At 38.4% G+C, this 18697-nt stretch overlaps 2 protein-coding genes and 1 long non-coding RNA gene across 4 annotated transcripts; 1 reads left to right on the forward strand and 2 right to left on the reverse strand.

Annotated features, from left to right (window-relative positions):
• Positions 1 to 6974: 6974 nt before the first annotated feature.
• On the reverse strand, positions 6975 to 8270 carry LOC147657330 (uncharacterized). The gene is made up of 2 exons (XR_015292526.1): positions 7741 to 8270; positions 6975 to 7478 (listed from the first exon to the last, which is right to left on the reverse strand). It is a non-coding gene; the product is annotated as an uncharacterized LOC147657330 (long non-coding RNA).
• On the forward strand, positions 7477 to 17166 carry LOC100872173 (uncharacterized). 2 transcript variants are annotated; one of them, XM_003693000.4, is made up of 4 exons: positions 7477 to 7890; positions 10114 to 10465; positions 12002 to 14861; positions 14922 to 17166. In XM_003693000.4, exons 1-4 carry the CDS (start codon positions 7715 to 7717, stop codon positions 16346 to 16348), a joined length of 4815 nt encoding a protein of 1604 aa, XP_003693048.3. In that variant the 5' UTR covers positions 7477 to 7714; the 3' UTR covers positions 16349 to 17166. The 2 variants fall into 2 exon arrangements, with proteins under 2 accessions (XP_003693048.3, XP_012340900.2); XM_012485446.3 differs by having other exon boundaries at positions 12002 to 17166.
• Positions 16383 to 18672, reverse strand: Nelf-E (negative elongation factor E). Its single transcript, XM_003692999.4, has 3 exons — positions 18224 to 18672; positions 17486 to 17979; positions 16383 to 17399 (listed from the first exon to the last, which is right to left on the reverse strand). Exons 1-3 carry the CDS (start codon positions 18311 to 18313, stop codon positions 17156 to 17158), a joined length of 828 nt encoding a protein of 275 aa, XP_003693047.1. The 5' UTR covers positions 18314 to 18672; the 3' UTR covers positions 16383 to 17155.
• Positions 18673 to 18697: the final 25 nt, after the last annotated feature.

Genomic DNA, 18697 nt, shown 5'->3' on the forward strand with positions numbered 1-18697 from the left:
TTAAATATATATTACGATGATAAGGATGAGTGAAAAAAGGTAAAAAAAAAAAAAAAGAAAAAAAGAAAAGAAAGGAAGGAGTATAGGGTATAAAGTAGGAACGCTAAATGGAAGAAATCACGTGTTATCGTCGCTCGATAATATCGCGATGTATTATTCGTTGTGGATATCGTCGACGCCGTCTCAGGGTAACCCGGCGTCGTGATTTTTCATCGTCGTAAAAAGTCGTCCACGTCGTTCGACGATTCGTTCGTCGATGATACGTCCGCGAATTCACGCTGCGTCGGTCTTCCGATTCGCTCGTCGTCGTCGTTGTTGTCGTCGATTCGGGTGAAGGTGAAAGAAGAAAGACAATACGACGCCGGGTTGTAACCACGCGTTTATTTCTTTCCGTGGTGAGGGAACGCGTAAAAAACGTAAACACGGAGGGAAGAGGAGGAGCAGGAGAAGGAGAACGAACGAACGAACGAACGAACAAAGGGAATGAAAATTTCTCGTGAATTCGTGGTTCTCCTTTAAGACTCGTTCTTATGTTAATCGCGACATACCGCTGCCAGTTTTTTTGCTACGGATTAGTAAACGAAATACAAAAAAAAAAAACAGAGAAAAAATCTATATATATATATAAATATACAAATATAATATATATATATATATATATATATATATAAAATGAATATGATATATTCTGTCACTGCATCGATGGTAAAAAGAAAAAAAAAAAAAAAGAAAAAAAAAAGAACAAAAGGATGAATTAATTATTATTACGTATGAAAGAGAGAGGCATGTTGTGATTATCGGTACATGTATAGACGAAAGAAAGAGTGAATTTGTACGCACTGGTGCTTTGTACGATTTTAAGAAGCTTTTAGCGTGTCGTCGAATGATTCGGTTCGGTTTCTTTTTTTTTTTTTTCGGTGTATTACGGGTTTCCGTTCGATTCTCGATTCGGATCGCAGACCACGCATCCTTTCCACCCTTCTCTATCTCTTAAAAAAAAAAAATAAAATAAATGAATAAATAAAAATAAAAATAACGATATGTAAAAAAAAGGAAAAAAAAAAGAAGAAAAACAGATCGAAAGGTTAATCGCGGCGAATAATCGATCTTATAGAGAAGTTTAAAGAGAATTTCGTTTTGTTTTTTCTTTTTGAATCAATGGTGTCTCGATGCCATCATACACTTAAAAAAACCTGTATTCGACACCCTTCACACAGTGACACACATACATATACACGTACACACGCGCGCGCGTTATATTTTGTTGTACGAATGCGAGTCTCAGACTTTGCGATTCTATTTTCGTGATGTGTCCGCGAAGCGCAGATTTTCCCTCTCTCTCTCTCTCTCTCTCTCCCTCTCCCTCCTTCCCTCCCTCCCTCCCTTACCCTCTCATCTCGTAATCGTTATCCACGCAGTCGACATCTCTTTCTCATCGGTCTCTCCGCTAGTTTCTCTCCCTTTCTATCCCTCTGTTTGTTTCTCCCTATTGTTATATAATTCCCTCTCACACGTAATGTTTCCAAATGAACTGAGAGAACGAGTATACGTGTGATCGGCGAAAATTTAAAAAAGATATTCAAAAAAACATTCTCCTCTTCCTCGACACCGAAATAATATGATATATATCGGTTGTAAATGCAGACACCAGGTATACGATTTTCCTACCACATTATATTAATATATAACACGTATTATTTTAATTTTATCTCTTTAATTTTTGCTACTTTCTTTTTTTTTTTTTTTTCTTTATCCTCTTTCGACCATTCAATCTCCCCCGTTTCACGCTTTTTATCATCCTCCTCCTCGTTCGATTTACCTCCTCGTTCACAGCTCTGCACGATGGCCCGCCGACGTCACAGAGCGCCAACCGCGAGGCTCGTTTATTTATAAGCAAAAAGTAGAGCGGCCAGAACGCGAGAGAGAGAGTGGCTCTCTCATTGAGAGATGACGATTCCGCCGAACTACACGCGCGCGCCGGATCAGTTTAGCTTTAGGACCGGGGAGAGGAGGGGGAGTGAGAAAGAGTCGTAAACGCGTCTAGAACGCGTCAGATAGAAGAAGGGGAAAATAAATAGGTGAAATAAAGGGAAAAGAAAAAGATAAAAGAAAGAAGAGAAAGAGAAGAGAAGGAAATTAAAGGGAATTAAAGGAAAAGGAGTTCAACTCGCGTTTACTTGTGTGTATATATATATTAAATACTATGTAAAATCTAGTAAGAAAATAGAGGAGAGGGGAAGATATGAAAACGAAGGAAGGAAAATAAAAGAAGCAACGACTCGAGAACGGGAGGGGGGATAATGGCAATGATAAATTCTCAGACGAACGTTCGTCGATTATTGTTGCGTTTATACGATACTATACTATATCAATGTACACTACACGCATACACGTACACGAGAAACACACGTACATTCTCTATGTTTTATAAGAAAAAAAAAAAAAGAAGAAGAAAGAAAAAGGTAAAAAGGAAAAAAAAATGGAAAAAAAAAAGAAACATTGAAAAGAAGCGAGGAAATATTCGCGATTCTAGAAGGAAGGGACATAAAGAAATAACCTGTGCCCTATCCCTATCGCGGATGCGACGATTAACAGAGAAGATTCTATATTTACCGGTTTATAATGTCCATATGAAGTGAAGTTGAACGAGTTAATTATCCGATCACATATTGCCTGATATTGTCAGAGAGACCATACGATGATCGATCTTGATGGTAGTCCTTCGTGGTTCCCGGGTGTTCGTTCCGTCACGTTTTGAAACGGAAAAGTTTATTCTATTGTTTGTTTATTATTTTATTATTATTATTATTATTATTATTATTATAATTATTATATCTCGTTGCTGATTTGGCAATGGACTGCCAATATTATACATGATATATATATATATATATAATATGTATATATATATATTAGCGTACGATCGATGATATTTGGTTCTCTGTTTGATTATCGAAGTTTCCAAAGAATAAAAGAAGAAAAGAAAAAAAAAAATAGATAAAGAAAATTAATTATCGAGTCATCCTCGATGAACGAACAGAGCACGTTTAAGCATATTTAAATAAGAGACTAATATAACGAGGAGTTATACAAAAAAAAAAAAAAAAAAAAAAAAATAGTGGTCGAGTGAAAAAAACGCGTATTTGGTGATTCGTATCACGAGTATTTTTACACTTAAAAATTGGCGAATGTATATCTCAAGTGGAAGAAACGTAGGAAACGCATTCGAGATCCCCGTGTAATATTATGTAAAAAAAAAAAGAAAAGAAAAAAAAGAAAAAAAAGAAAAAAAATAATGTTTTTTATAAATTAACAAGTAAGAATCTTTCCTATTCCTCTTCTATATAGGAGCGTGTTTCGTTAACCATAGGAGAACTGTATAAATTCTGGACGGGGTAGCGGACGGAGAACACGAAAACGCATGAGAAAAGTTCTTCGAAAATACGTATAATAATAATATGTACGCTGCGCGTTTGACCCTTTTTCCTCCGAGTCATAATCGTTTTTTTTGTATACCAATAATGTGCAACTGCTCACTCGTCTAAGTAGCGCTTGAAGTGGCCACTTTTGGCCTAAATACAAGTCTGCGGTTGTCGTGTTACAACGTCGTTACACCATACCGCCACCAGATCGCGTAATTGGTAGCATTTTAAAAAAATATTGAACAACGATTCGCGTCGATAACTTCTTTTCTCCGTGTGTTTTTTTAAATATTTCGACTTCGTTATACGATATACGTATCTACCACGTGAATTTCTCGTAGTAAATTAATCGTAGTAATTTCAATTTTTTTTTTTTTTTTTTTTTTTAAATGGCCAAGAGAACAAGATCGAATAAGATTCACGCGAACTTTTTTCATTGTTTTCGCGTTAATCGTCGAGGCTGGTTCTCGAACGTGTTACAAAACACGTATTATTGTATTGGTGATATATAGTACGAGAAAGATAAATATTTTTCTCATTCTACGTTCTCGTGCTATGGTAAACCAAAAAAAAAAAAAAAAAAAAAAAAATGGCAGAAGACTTCATATTCGAAAGAAACTCGAAACGATAATAACACAAAACCTACGACAACCTGTCCCTGGCCATCGAATTAGGACCATACGCAACAATTTTCTAACTATAACGTTACGGACACAAATACGAGAAATTATCTTCTATATCGGTTGCTCAAATTGTACGTTGTAGACGTAGGCGGTTAACGTACACGAATAGAAATTTAATTTATCACCACCCTACCGCCTCTCTAACGCATCGAACCCTTACCCCATCGTTAATTATCCCAAAGATAACTTCTTAGGGTGCTATAAATATACGTCGATCTTCCAATCACTTCGAAACATTTTCAAACATTTGCATTCGTCGAGCGGATTGAAAAGTATTTCAAACAAGTTGCGCAAACTTTAAATAAAAAAAAAGAAAGAACGAGTTCTTTTTCCTTTTCTTTGATCGATGTTTAAGATAAAAAAAGAAAAAAGCATTTCATTGCGTGTATTAGAAATTTTAAAGAAAAGAAAAGAATGTTGCAAATATTATATATATATATATATATATAACGATTAATAAACTTTTTGCTATCTAAAGTTCGCCCACGAATCTTTCGATCTTATTCGAAAAATAACAAATATAATCGACGGTCCTAATTCAATGAACAGAGGTATATTATAACGAGGTATATTATATATCTCTAACTCAATCACACTCCCAGTTACCCTCCTAATCTTTACGCTCCCTATAAACCTCACGCGTTTCTGTTGTTTCATTGACAAATTGTGAAGAAACTGCGCGTCACTTCGTCCACTTATCTTTTCCACCAACTGTACACCGACGCTATACCAAACAGTATTAAATGGATCGGTTGTAATCGAAAATTGCCGTTTCCACACCCGGAAGCCAGGACTATCCCGTAGAAACAAGTCGAGATCAAGAAGAACCAAGAGAACCACGTTGATCCTTAGATTTTACTTTATTTACTTTATTCCAGCAATCAATGAAAAACAATGTGATGTGATCGACGAATCCGATAATTGGTCGTACTCGACTTCATTCCCGTCCTCTTTCCGCGGTATTTTTATTTTTATTATTTTTCACACAGGATAGGATAGGTAAAAATTACTCGAGTCAATCGTCTCGCATCGAGCAGCTTTAATTTTGAGAAAGCTCGGTTCATCGCGCCGTGTGGCGTATGGCGAATGGCGATCACCCTTTGCTCGAACGGAATCGGTGTTCCGTTCGATTAAACATTTTGTTCGTCTATTGCGCCTCGTTTCGTTCGTTAGATAGCGTATCGGCTGGTTCTGTTGGATTCTCGTGTCTCATCTCGGTCGGGTATTTATTTATTTGTTAATGGGTGCGTTTGATTTAGTTTAGCGCGTTTCGATGCTTTTTTTCTTTTTATTATTATTTTTAAACGAGAATGCGAATGGAAACGAATGCAAATGTAATCGGGAGGAAGTGCTTTGTCGAATAATTTTAAGGATCTATTGTAAAATATTATGGATAAAAAAAAGTGCGTTTTAATAATTCTGAAAGGAGAAAAAAAAAATGTAAGATATGCGAGTTTTGAGTAATTTTATTAAAAAAAAAAAAAAAAGAAAAAAAACAAAGAAAAGAAAAAAAAAAGCAACAGAACCCTCCGACAGAATTAACAGTTCAAGAGAAAGATTGACGGAGAGCGAGGTTCATAGTGGCAAAGAAAGAAGAAATGGAAGAAAAGGTATTAATAGCCAATATTCTATAAAAGATTCAAGCTTTGTTTCGTGATAAAATTAAAACCATTTTCGATCATTGCTTAACCCTCTATTGACTCGAAGTTTTTTTTTTTTTCGATTACAAAATGAAAATTGTAAATTACGTGTAATGAAGTTAATACTTTAATTCATCTCTACTTGAATCGGCCAAATTTTTAATTGAAAGATTCAGAAGGAAAAATAAAGATTCGTAAAGAAAAATTTTAACGAATTTAACAAGTTCTGTTTTTATAATCATAATCGTAATTCGATGTTTTTGTCGATACTTTTTAAACTAAGCAAAATTGAAAATTATCGATTGCTTATCTAATTAAATATTCGATAAATATTATTTCTTTATACATATATATTATTTGTTATAACATACATTATATATATATATTATATATATATAAATAATAAACGTTATTATATATTTTATTTTATTTTATTTTATTATTATTATTTACAACCTTTATAATCATTTATTTATCCTGCTGGATTACGTAGAGATTAAAGTTAAAGATAAAGTCTCTATACAATTAAAATTTTTTAATTCATTTTAAAACGATGATGCAGTAAAAGAAACGCGTGGTTTCTGAATTGCATTATAGAGGGTTAAGAAGATGGCAATTCTTTTATTATTCTGTTTCGCGTTATTGTCGCGGGGAAAAAAAATTAAGACTACAAAGCTAAAAGTGCAACGTCACAAACCCATTTATAAGATAAGCAGCTAAACACATTTTAATCCCTTGCAATATAAAAGTAAGAAGATTTTTTATATCTAGTGATAAAAATAAGTAAAAAAAAAAAAACTGTGGAATTGTTATCTTTTTGAAAAATTCTTACGGGAAAATTCTTAAAAAATAATAATGTTTAAAAAAATTCTAATACGATGATTTCCAAGTTCAAAGATTGATTCTCATCCATAAGCGCTATATATATATATATTTACAATTTAATGTATCAATATCTTTAACGCTTTTCTTAGAAATTCCTATTCCCAACTCAGTTTGTTGAAAAATTAAATTTAAACGAGACAAAATAAACAAGAATTAAAATAAAATTTAAGAAATAATTTTTAAATATTTATAATAAATTTGCATGGTGTTAATGTCAATATAATTTTTCCCTTCTGTTTTTTATACTAACACGAGTCGTTTAAGATTTAAACGAAATTTAAAATAAAGATAACAAAATTATAATGTAAATTAAAATTCTTATAAAAAGAAAATAATCTTAAATATCAACAAGATTTGTAAATAAATATAATATGATATCATTTTAATTACAATATTTAAAGCTTAAAAGTAAAACGCTATTAATATTCGTGACACTTCCCTTTCGAAAACTCTGTTTCAATGCATCTTACGAAAAAAAAATCAAATTCCCGCGCTCCGAAAGCTCCCTCCATTGCGCCTGCGTGGCGTTCGTGTAACGACCGCCAGGTGGTACAATGATACGCGCGTGCAGGTGAATTTTGCCCGGTCGAATTAATAGACATCCGACACGAAATATTTCTATAAATAAATCCTAATGTTCGCGACGATGTTGCGTAGATGAGCCAGAGAGGGTACAGAGTCGCCTAGAAGTCGCTGCACTGGTGGATTGCTGTAAGAAAATCCATCTCTCCTCTTTCTCTCTCTCTCTCTCTCTTTCTCTCTTTCTCCTGTTCATGGTTTCTTCCTCTTTCTATTCCTTTCTTCGTACAACACACGGAGTGGTGACAATTATGGCGCGCAACGCCAGCCTATCGACGTTCGTGTAATTTAGCATTAAGAACAAAAAAGAAAAAAAAAAGGAACGAGAAGTCAGGAAAGAAAAAAACGAAGAAAGGTACGCATAAAAGAACGAAAACGGTGTGTTCAAACCGGAGGAGGAAAGGGCGCGATCGTGAATAGACCAGACGCGCCACCACATCATCAGGTAGGCAGAGAGGAAGAGGAGGAGACTGGAGGTGGACAAGTGGAATCGAAGGGGGTGGGGATGGAGCCGGAGCAACGTGGACGCACCTCGCGAGCGTCGTCGACGTCGAGCCTCGGCCGCGAGGTCCGTTGTGGCTGTCAGTACTACCAGAGCGACTCGCTTCTACCGGAACGACGTGCTCTCCTCGGTAGACCGCCGTCCAGGACGATGCAGCAGCCACCTGCGGTCCGCTGCAGGTCAGTAACAAGTCAGACAACACACGATTTTATCTATAGACGAGCTTATAGACTTGTAACTGTGACTACTCGAAACACTCGTCTAAACTTGTCCGTAGAATTGTCAATAGTTCTATATGGATTCCATATCCATTCTGTTTCTGTATATACGTATGTATAATACGTATATGTAGTTGAATTACATCTAATCTTATGTTTATATGTGCACGAAATAACCAAGCAACCCGTTTATAAACCCGGTTTTCGACCAAATGCCAACGATTCGGTATCCAGGCCAGTTCATTCCTTTTCCAATTACGAATGAATATCCTTTCTGATAGGCATCCGTACACGCACAAGGAGAGTAGACGGTTGTTGTATAGGTTACGCGTCTCGACTATGCTCGCGTACCGCCACAGCTATTTAAGGTTCGCCCGGCTGGCTATACATAGAATCCTCGGTCAGCTCGGTTCCGCGTCCAAACTCCTCTCGCATCCCTCTATCTATCTTTCTTGATATATATCTGTGTATGAAGACAGTGTACGATCATAAATGTACATCTACGAGATTGGAAATGTATGATTCATATATGTATATCATTGTAATCTATGAATGCATTATAATTGCAGAATTGTTTATCATATATAAATTCAATATTTGTATGGAAATGTAAATGTACATGATTGAAATGCACACTTTTAGCTCTAAGTCAGTTGATAATTAACACATTGGCAATAAACATAAATTAATGTTATGATTATGAAATAAAATTGATACTTGTCAATCGAAAATTAAAGTTAACTATTTTTTTAATTTAATTACATGTATGGAAAGTGTATACATAAAGAATTATTTATATCTGTATGCATAGAATAATTTCAGAAAAAGGAATAGAGGGAGAGGAGAAGGAAAAATGATTGCTGCGAGCGAACAGCAGCTATTCTAACCTCAAAATTTGAATTTAAACTCGATCCAATTAAGTGGACATCGAGTTATTGTATCGCGATAATGAGAGCATCTATATCGATGATCGGCCCACGAAAACTCGAAACTCTCGAACATTCAAAATAGAGATAACTTGAGATTTTGTGTCGAGGATTCTTATATATAACCTATATAGTATCCGAGTTTTACATAGTCGAGCGTATCATTACGTAGCTTTATAGAAACAGAGACTTATTAAATCATTAAATTTAAATATATTTTTGTGTATAGAAGATTATGCAAATATTCAATTTAAATGAAAAAGAATTTCATAAATTCGATAATATTCGTATAAATATTATCTACAAATTATTACGAAATATATTATTATTAAATGAATATCGAAATTGAATATTTGAAAATTAAAGAAAGAAACATTGCATAATAAACAATAATTTTATTAAAATTCATTAATAAAATTAATCGAGTTTGTCATTGTAACAGTATTCCTGCCATTCTTGGAGAAGCTGTGTAAAACAAAAGGAAGAATAAGCAAATATCTTCCTTCGACATTGACCCCTCCCGAACCTGAACAAACCGTCTGCAAATTAACCTTGTGATCTATGAATATTCTACTTCAACGCTGGAAATATAATATCTGCCCGATCAGTGCCTACTATTTCCACTGTGACGTCCGCTTCCAGTGAAACGAACATGGATTGACCAGCCTTCGCTCCATTTGCTCAATAACAAGACTGATTATGAAAACTAACAGTATTCATAAACTAACGGTACAAATATATCAACGCTCAAGACGAAACGAATAACAACAATAACACAATTTATTTAACTTGAACACTATAATCTAGTCGGTAAGTGTCTTTTGTATTAACGCTCAACTAATTATTAAACTAATTCAAGTCGATAGAAAATCAATTCAATTCGAATTCGTATTTAAGCTATCGCACACACCATCAAAAACCAATGTAATATAACGATCAAGCTCAAATTGCCATAAGTCGATCAAGATATACAAAAACAAGTGCACAAATTAATGAAACTCAACACTGTGTTGTAACAAATAACAAACAAAAGTTTTTGAAGAAAGTTTTTTAACTCGAAGCATGGATTATCCCCAGAAAAGAACCATTATTTAAAAACTAACAATTAATCCTACGGGATTAATAAATCACGATATACAAGGAAAACTGATATCCGAGCCATCGATTTTTACTAATCAAAAAAAAAAAAAAAAGAGAGAGAGAGAGGAGCAAGAATGCCAATTAGAGCAAGAAGAAAACGAGTAACTTTTCGTAACAGCGAGCACGAGTACGAACCGATCGCACCTCCGTCGTCGTCGCCGAAGCCGGCGACGGCGCCGGTCGTGCGAATCACCGACACGGATGTGGTGCCCGTCGCTGACAGCGACGACAGCATCGACGACCGGGCACGGCTGCCTCCGGAGCTGACACGAGACGGCGATGTGGTCCTTCCATTGGACGGGAAAATCGAGGACACCGCGATGGAGGCTCGCGAGCTGGTGGAGACTGGCGACACTTCCGAGGAGCTGGAGACACCGCAGCAGTTGCAAGAACGTCTCGAGGAGCGTTTCCTGAACACTGCCACCCCGGGCACCGACTCCAGGACCGATGGCGAGGTCAACACCAGTCAAGTAAGTGTTACGTCTCACCATTGATCCTTTTGCTTCTTTTCTTCTTTGTCATGTCGATGATTGAATCAAATGGAATTATTTGTCGTTAACATTGACGTTAATTTTGCAATCGTTTAATATTTTAGTATATGATTCAATCTATATAAAGTATAATTAAGGATTGGATATTGTTACTACTAAGAAATAAGATATCGGATGCAGTTGAGTTCTTGCCGATGACGCACTAATGGTAGGCCACCAGAACTGGAAGACTCGAATAGTTTCTGAATACCAACGGACAAGCGAGGAAGAAGAGTGAGTCAGTAGGACGTAGAAATTATTTGCGATGTGATGAATCCATCTCTAAAAATTACAGCATTAAAAATATCACGTGGATGAATTGGATCGAATTTAAAAATCTTCTTGGACAGCGCATCGATTAATCTCGATTGTTGAGAACAACAATAATCGTGTTAAAAATCGAGTCGAATTTTTCTCTCCTCTTTTTATTTTTCTTTTCTTTTTTTTTTTTTTTTTTTCTTTCAAAGGAAGCAACTCGATATACTCCATCAACTCGATCAAGATGAGGAATCTTCCAAAAAGAATACGTCTCGAGAAATGTCGCGCGAGCCGTTCACCCGTTTATTGCCCATCACGGCCTATATTTAGCGAAACATGCGTATAAAAAGCATTAGAGCCAACGTGTCACTGTCCGAGGGCCATTGTGCAATCGCGTCGTAAACGTTCCAGAAAACACGGATGTCCCCATCAATTGCACAATCCCATCTTTCTTCTCGTCATCCTCTACAACAAATCAAAACTTTTCTTTAAAAAAATTGCAAAGTATCTTCCACAAAAATTATATTCTTTTAACGCGTTTCACGCGAAAGATATATTGTAAATCGAAACAACAACTTAAGAAACACTGAGACCTAAATCTCATCATCGATTTCTGCTCGATTACGCAACACGTAACAGCCATTGGTTCGCTCTAAAAAATGATAATTGATGGATAAGGATGCACAATCTATTTTGAGGCACGCCAGCTTCTACGCGTTCCACGATCCGTAGCGCTGTTTCTGGCTCATTAACGTTACGAGAAACTTTGGTCTAGACTCGATACAGAGATTGAGCTAACTCATTGGCGTACTCGATTGGAAGTTGAATAATTTTTCGAGAATCTTTTAAGAATCTTAAATTCAACCGACTCTTATTCAATTGTTCGATTCTTATAGATAATCCAATCAAGATCAAACAAAAGATGCAAAAATCACATATCTAACGCCTCTTGCTATATCCTCCTCTCTGTCCTATTTTCATTCTCACGATATTCTATTTCTAAATCTCTTCCTTCCTCTCGATCGTTTCACTGACCTTTCGCACAACATTCCTCGACGTTCGAAAAAGGAACAATTCGACCATTGCGTCCAACAAGATATAATCGATGATCACGCGACAAAGTGGCTCGTGACAAGTGGCTCGAGCTATCTGCATCGTCGGCATTCCTCCCGCGTGAGAAAGAACAGATCTATGACCGATTTCGTTTCGTATGTTCAGGTAGACTCGCTGGCATTGGAGGAGCTTCCCCTTCGTCGCGGCGCCCGTGGCCTGCCCCAGAAGTTGAAGACGCAGGCTGGCAAGCTACGCTCGCGTCTGAGAAATATCCAACGGCCGACGTTCGCGTTCTCCGACCGACAGAAGCAGGAGAAGGGGAGCAGCGGGAGATCGGACAGGTCGAGGGGCGAGTCGAAAAGACCGAGTCGAATGGACAGGATACGATCCTCGCTCTCCGAAAGGCCGAGGTTCATGAATTTGCCGAGCCGTCCGAGGCTCTCGTTGCCGGAAAAATCGAGATTCCACTTGCCCGAACGGCCGAGGTTCAACTTCACGGAAAAGGCGAGGCTCCGTTTGCCCGACAGGGCCAGGTTCAACATCAAGAGGCCCAACATACGGCTGCCCACCGCTCTGACCCGGAAGAGGTCACCCGTGCACGGCGAGCAACGCTCCACCGAGTCCACTATCGGCTCGCGAAAGAACATCTTCGACTTTTCCGCGTATCCGAGGATATTCGACAAGAGGTCGAGGAGCAAGGGCGAGTACGCTACTTCCACGCCTAAAGAGTCGAGGGCGCAGTCGGCGGAGAGCGCCACGTTCCCGCGGGTCCGTAAAAAGAGCGACGGGTTGAGGTGGGCTCGAGAAAGATTCGACAAGACGGCGAGCTACGTGGACGAGCATCGGTCGAGCGACGAGACCGCGGTGGAGAGGTCTCAACCGTGGCGATATCCGTCCATGGAGGAGCCCAGGTTGTCGATGAGCGAGGGGGAGGCGGCCAGCATACCGTGGGAGGAGAAGCGCAGGCGGGAAGATGAGTTTCAGTACATGGACTACGAGCAAGAATCCCCGGAAACGTCGGATCGTCAGACGCCGCATCGTCCTACGTCAGACGCTTCGAAAACGGAGGAGGAGGAGTCGTACGCGGACAAATTGAAGTCGCATCAGCACGAAGAGGTGGAGGAGGAGGAGGAAGAGGAGGAGGAGAAACGAATGGAAGGCGAATGGGAACCGGAAAAAGAGACGCGCAGAGAAGATTTTAGACCGGTTCCAAGATCCAGATCGTTGGAGGAGGTTCTGCACACCAGAGAAGAGACAAGATACGAAGAATCGTTTTCAGCCGTTGATCCAAGAAGATACGGGGTCCACAAGACCCCGTCGGAGGAGGAGGAATACGAGGAAGAGATGGACGAGGACGAGGAGGAGCCTGAACCATTGTCCATCCAATCGGACAGGGAGCAGCAACACTCGAGCAGCAGCTCGTGCGAGCGACGGCGTCACGGAGTGATCGAGGAGATCGATTCCGATGAATTCTTCCTACGGGAAAGTGGACTAAGCCAGGGCGACATGAATTTTGGAAAATACTTGACGGGCGAGATCAGAGACGCTTTGAGACCGGGGAGGAACGTTTTGGCCGACGAGGAAATGGTGCCGATCCCACCGCGACGCCCAGCGAGGAACAGATCCCTGAGAAAGGACAAAGAACGTTCGACGGAGCCGTACGATGTCACGCCGCCTATCAGACCTAACAGGTCTCGTCGAAGCGAGTCTGCGGACGACCAAATGTTTCGCGATCGGACCAGGAGCGATTCCAGGCACAGAGTGGTCTATCAGACGGAGGGAGAGCCGGCGCAACTTCCCGTCGAGCCGTTGGACGACATCGTGGTGGTGAAGCCTGTGCGCAGAAAGTCGAGATCATTGCAACGCAGCCAATCCCAGCTCGCGGCTGATATCCCTCGCCCCCCGTCGCCGATACCTCCTGTGGCGCCCTCTCGCAGGAAACGGTCGCGAAAAGAGCCTGAGCGGAGGAACGGGGAACCAGCGGAGGCCGCGATTTGCAATGGACATGCCGAGTGGACCGGCCACGAGAAACCTCTTTCATCGTCGTTGTCCAAAATGTACAACGTTCAGTTGGACGAACGAGAAGAGGTGTACACGGCCGAAGAGATCATGGCAACGAGCGAGGAGAATATTCGGAAATTGGCGACGAGGCTTGGAGAGGAGGAATACATGGAACCGGCCCCTGTCCCGCCGAAAAGAAGATCCAGATCGAGGGGTACTTCGGTCGCTTTGGACGAGGATAGGACGTCCCACGGCGCGGAATCGTTGCCGGAAGCCGGTTACGCGGAGGAGGAGATCCCGCGGGACGACGTAGAGTTTGAAAGGGAATTAACAGGTTACGCCGTTATAGAGAAACGAGAGAAACCACCCAGACCGCCGCCACCAAGAAGAAAAAGAGACAAATTTGCCACTGCTCCCAGATCGAACCCGCCTAAACGTCCCCAAAGAGCGTACAGTACACTTGGCCCGACCAGATCTAACGAAAATAATATAATACTGATGGACGACGACGCGTACGACGCGACGTTGCAAGCAACCGAGTCCACTCCTTACGTAGAAATCGATTCTGACGATGGAGAGCACAAAGATCTGCGTAGCAGCGAGGTTTTGAGTAAGATGCAGAGACGACCGTTACCGGCGCCACCCAGGCCGCCCAGATCGAAAAAGGATAAGTCGATGGAACGATCCACTCGTGAACTGAGAGAAGAAATCGCCATGGAAACAACCACTGCCACGCAAACCGATCCTTTGCCCGATGATGTGGTGATAGAAGAGGAAGTGACGCAGGCGAAATTGGTCGTAGCGCCATCTATCTCGGGCTCGCAGATCATGGTCTCCACGGAGAGAATACCAAGCCCGTCGAGCATGGGCACACCACCTGTCCCCCCCCTGCCGATGTCGCAGCGACTGCGCAAAGATGAACAACAAACGGAACCGGGTTACGATACCGTTTCGTTAAAATCTCCATCGCCGACCAAAGAGGTTCAAGCTCTCGAGGATAGACATTTGTCCGCGCCACACTTGGGTGAGCCGATCCACGAGCAGGAATCGCATCTAAAATCTATTCGATCCGCCCTGTTTTCAGACGAGCCTGTGAGGATCTCTAACTTGGAAGTCGGGGACCTAAGAGTGGATCGTCTTAGCGTTTCTCAAATCGAGGCCAGTAAGATCGTTGCATCCGAGGTGGACGCGTTGATCGTTACCGCATCCGAATTGAAGAGCATAGAAGGCAGTATGGGAGAAAGTCTATCTCCTTCCATTATTAGGGAGTTGATGGCCATCAGAAGTCATTTGGAGACCGTGACCGCCTTCAGAGTACAAGGTCAGAGAGAAGAGAGCAAAGCGATCGAGGCGGAACAGAAGACAGCAGACATTCCTGTTGCGGAGGGGCAAAGCGTGGAACGAAAACTAGACGAAGAGACGATTGTTCGGGAAATTGGCGAAGGAGAGGAGAAACCAAAGGGCGAGGATCAAAAGGTTGTTAAAAGAGAAGTAATCCAGACAAAGGATATACCAAGTACACACACACTATCAGTCGCGCAAGTAGAGAACAAAGAGTCGATATACGCACTAACAATCTCGCAAGTAGAATCGAGCGACAAAGATATTTCTAGTACACAATCATTTTCTGACGTTCAAAACATTCAAGATAAGTCCTTACGAATTTTAGATACAGAAAGACCTGTTTCATTGAGCACGGGTACAGCTAAGGAATTCAACATAAAAGAATCCCACGTTTCACGTCCTCCTTTTGTAACAACCACCCTGGAAGAGAGCACCGAGTTGAGATTGTCTCCGGATCGTGTGTTCGAAGCTAGCAACGAACCAATTGATCCAACCTTCGAATGGAAGCCGTCAGAATTCCGTGAATTTTCGACGTTAGAGAGGAAAGACGAGGAAACATCGAGCGAGATTAGCGAAAAAAAGATTCGAAAATCGAGATCCAGATCGCCATCCCCTATAAGTATCTCTCGAACACGGCAGACCGCTTCCCCGGTTCGATCGTTACCACCGGTCATCTCGGTAACACCGGACACACCAGACAGTATCACGAGTCGTGGCACTAGCAGTGAAATACAGCCGCAACGTGCTGTAATCTCTTACACGTCGTTCACAGATCAATCGGATAGAGAAAGCCAAAGAGAATCATCTCATTCGCCCTCTTGCTTTGCATTAGAAGGAACTCATCTCATCGCATTTCCAGCATCACAAATTCCTTCACAGTTTTTCTCTTTGGCCAGTCATCGTACCGATACCGAACCAAGTATTACAGACAGTACCAGACAATTAATCAGAGTACTTCGATTAGCTGGTTTAAGAGCAATGAGGCATTTTGTGAATTATATGGCATCCATGGTAGGCAATGAAGAGTCACGAGAAAAGATCAGAGAAGTGGAATTAACGTTGTGCGCGTTATTGCTCCTAGTCGCAGGTTTATTGATATTTTATTTCAGCAATCCTCGAACGATAACGCATCATCATCATTGGGATTATTTTAATCCGCCAAAATAACACGGTAGAGTTGATGAAAGTTCTACAAATAAAATTCATGCTATTATTTTCATTTTTATTGACCGCCATTATAAAATAATTTTATATACACATAACGGACATTCTATTTTTACAAAGGAAAAATAAGAAGAGAGTAGACCTAATACTCGTAATAAGAGAATGAAAATTTAGTCGGATAGTTGAGTAATTAGGTTTATCTCTGATAATCAAATGTTAAATGTTTGTTACATTTTGAATAAACGTGTATGAGTTGTATCTAATTGTTTTACAATTGTTTGAACAATTTGAACATGCCAAAAATTTGTTATATTGACTGATAGGTGTGAAGAAAATGATACCTATACGTAATTTATTATAAAAATACTTGTATTTAATTGCTAAATAATGAATATGTATAAAAACAACATATATACATACATCTATATATATTTCAATTACAGATATCTATTATCAAAACAAATGTTACAACTATTTTTTTATTGATAAAAATCCTTTCATAGGAAAAGGTCAAATTCAAAATGTCATCTAAAAATTACTAATTGATAAAGAATAATAATAAGTAATTGAGAAAAACTAAAATAGAACAATGTGTTTTTATATTTTGTTTGCCTTATTCGTATTGATATAAATACGAATGTATGTATAATATCAGCACAACATCGGTTATTAAGATACATAATTTGAAAAAAATATTTGATACCTTGCAAATATTTAAGGCTATGTACAATTCTATTTTTAAAAATTCTCTGACTGTTAAAACTTTATAATAACAACATATAACATAAGATAAATTAAAAAATATTATATTCACATAAAAAGATCTTCTTCGTATACTTTCAAATCTCTCCTATCTTTATGTGCACTTTTTTGAGAATAATTCGCTGCAATCGGCGACCACATAGAACTAGATGTAGCATCAGTCATAGATTCTATTATAGGTTGTCTTCGTGCTAATGATACTTTTAACTGAATAGAAGATACCATACTTCCATCCATCTCACTAATTGCTCTTTCAGCAGCTTCTGTTTTATCAAATGTGACAAATCCACGACTGAAATTTAAAACATTAATGATGAGATTAAACCTTTCAAATAAAAGTAAATTAAATAAATATTTGAAAATTCTAATTCTAATTACTTTTTTTCTGCTTCCATTGAAATATTTATAATATTTCCAAATGTTTGAAAATGTTTCTTCAAAAAATCTTCCGATATCTTGTAACCACATACAAATATTGTATTTCCAGCTCTTGGCTTCATTTCTTGTTTAGATGGTGATTGTACATCTCTATTAGTTCGATCTTCTGTATCTTGAGCACTCACAAAACTATCGTATAAATCTTTAACTCTTGGTCTTACTGTTTCTGGTTCTTCTTCTTCCATTTGTGTGGCTGAGAATGGTTGATAAGAACTTACTGTTTTTTCTGTACTATTTAATTTTCTTACTAATCCACGCGGTCTTTTAAAAGATTGTTCTGGTCGTTTAGGAGTTTTTGGAGCTGTAATTACTCCAGATTTTATCAACTTTTTGGCAACTTCCCTAGCATCTCTAGCCTCTGTAGGCCGTTTTGGAGTTTGTGGTACACGTTCAGTTTCTTGTTTTGGAGCTTTCAAATCTTGTAATGCTTTTTTCTTTTAAAAATATAAAAAAAAAAATAAAATTAAAAAAGGTAATCATAAAAAGTAAAAAATAATCTAAAAATGGTAATAACATTCTATTGTAAAATATTTTATTTAATAAAAATTTCAAATAAAAATTTACACATAAATAACATTTAGTCTAATCATACAGTTGTATATGAATAAATAAATTCATAGTATATTAAAAAATTAAAATATTTATTACAATAAAATATAAACATAACCTATTATATACCTTTCTTTTAAGCTTATTATATTTTGCTTGCAACATCAATTCTTCTTCTGTTAAATTTGATGGAAAATGTAAGTATACCATATTTTGCATGTAATAGAAAGAAATATAAATTTCTTCTTATTCACACAAAATTATTAATATAATATTCGAAGTCAATGTTTATGTGTTACTTTCTTTCCAAAAACTTTAGTGTTGGCAAACATGAAACTCTTCATGATGATATAGATAAGAATAGCAAATATTCGAAGAAAGACAGAGATACATTAAAAATACTAAAAATTTCTAGAATGTCTCAAGTAAAACACAAATATAAATAGAAAAAGCAAAAAAAAGATAGAGAAAAAATTAAAATTAATGTTTCTTTAGAATGTTACAAATGAATTTTACAAAGAAAGAATAGAAAATAGTAGAAAAAGATAAAGATGTAGTAAGAATTAGTCGTCAATGCCATCTTTTGAAAATCAAAGACATTTG

This window comes from Apis florea, unplaced genomic scaffold, assembly GCF_048593485.1.
Source record: "Apis florea isolate Af1SG1 unplaced genomic scaffold, ASM4859348v1 contig_3170_pilon, whole genome shotgun sequence".
In the NCBI taxonomy this organism is placed as follows: domain Eukaryota; kingdom Metazoa; phylum Arthropoda; class Insecta; order Hymenoptera; family Apidae; genus Apis; species Apis florea.

Coding starts and splice junctions, on each gene's coding strand:
- LOC100872173 (XM_012485446.3), top strand. CDS start 7,715: ATGGAGCCGGAGCAACGTGGACGCACCTCGCGAGCGTCGTCGACGTCG. Junction 7,891..10,113: donor CCACCTGCGGTCCGCTGCAG/GTCAGTAACAAG, acceptor TTTTCGTAACAG/CGAGCACGAGTACGAACCGA. Junction 10,466..12,001: donor GCGAGGTCAACACCAGTCAA/GTAAGTGTTACG, acceptor TCGTATGTTCAG/GTAGACTCGCTGGCATTGGA.
- Nelf-E (XM_003692999.4), bottom strand. CDS start 18,313: ATGCAAAATATGGTATACTTACATTTTCCATCAAATTTAACAGAAGAA. Junction 17,980..18,223: donor ATAATAAGCTTAAAAGAAAG/GTATATAATAGG, acceptor TATTTTTAAAAG/AAAAAAGCATTACAAGATTT. Junction 17,400..17,485: donor TCAATGGAAGCAGAAAAAAA/GTAATTAGAATT, acceptor TTTAAATTTCAG/TCGTGGATTTGTCACATTTG.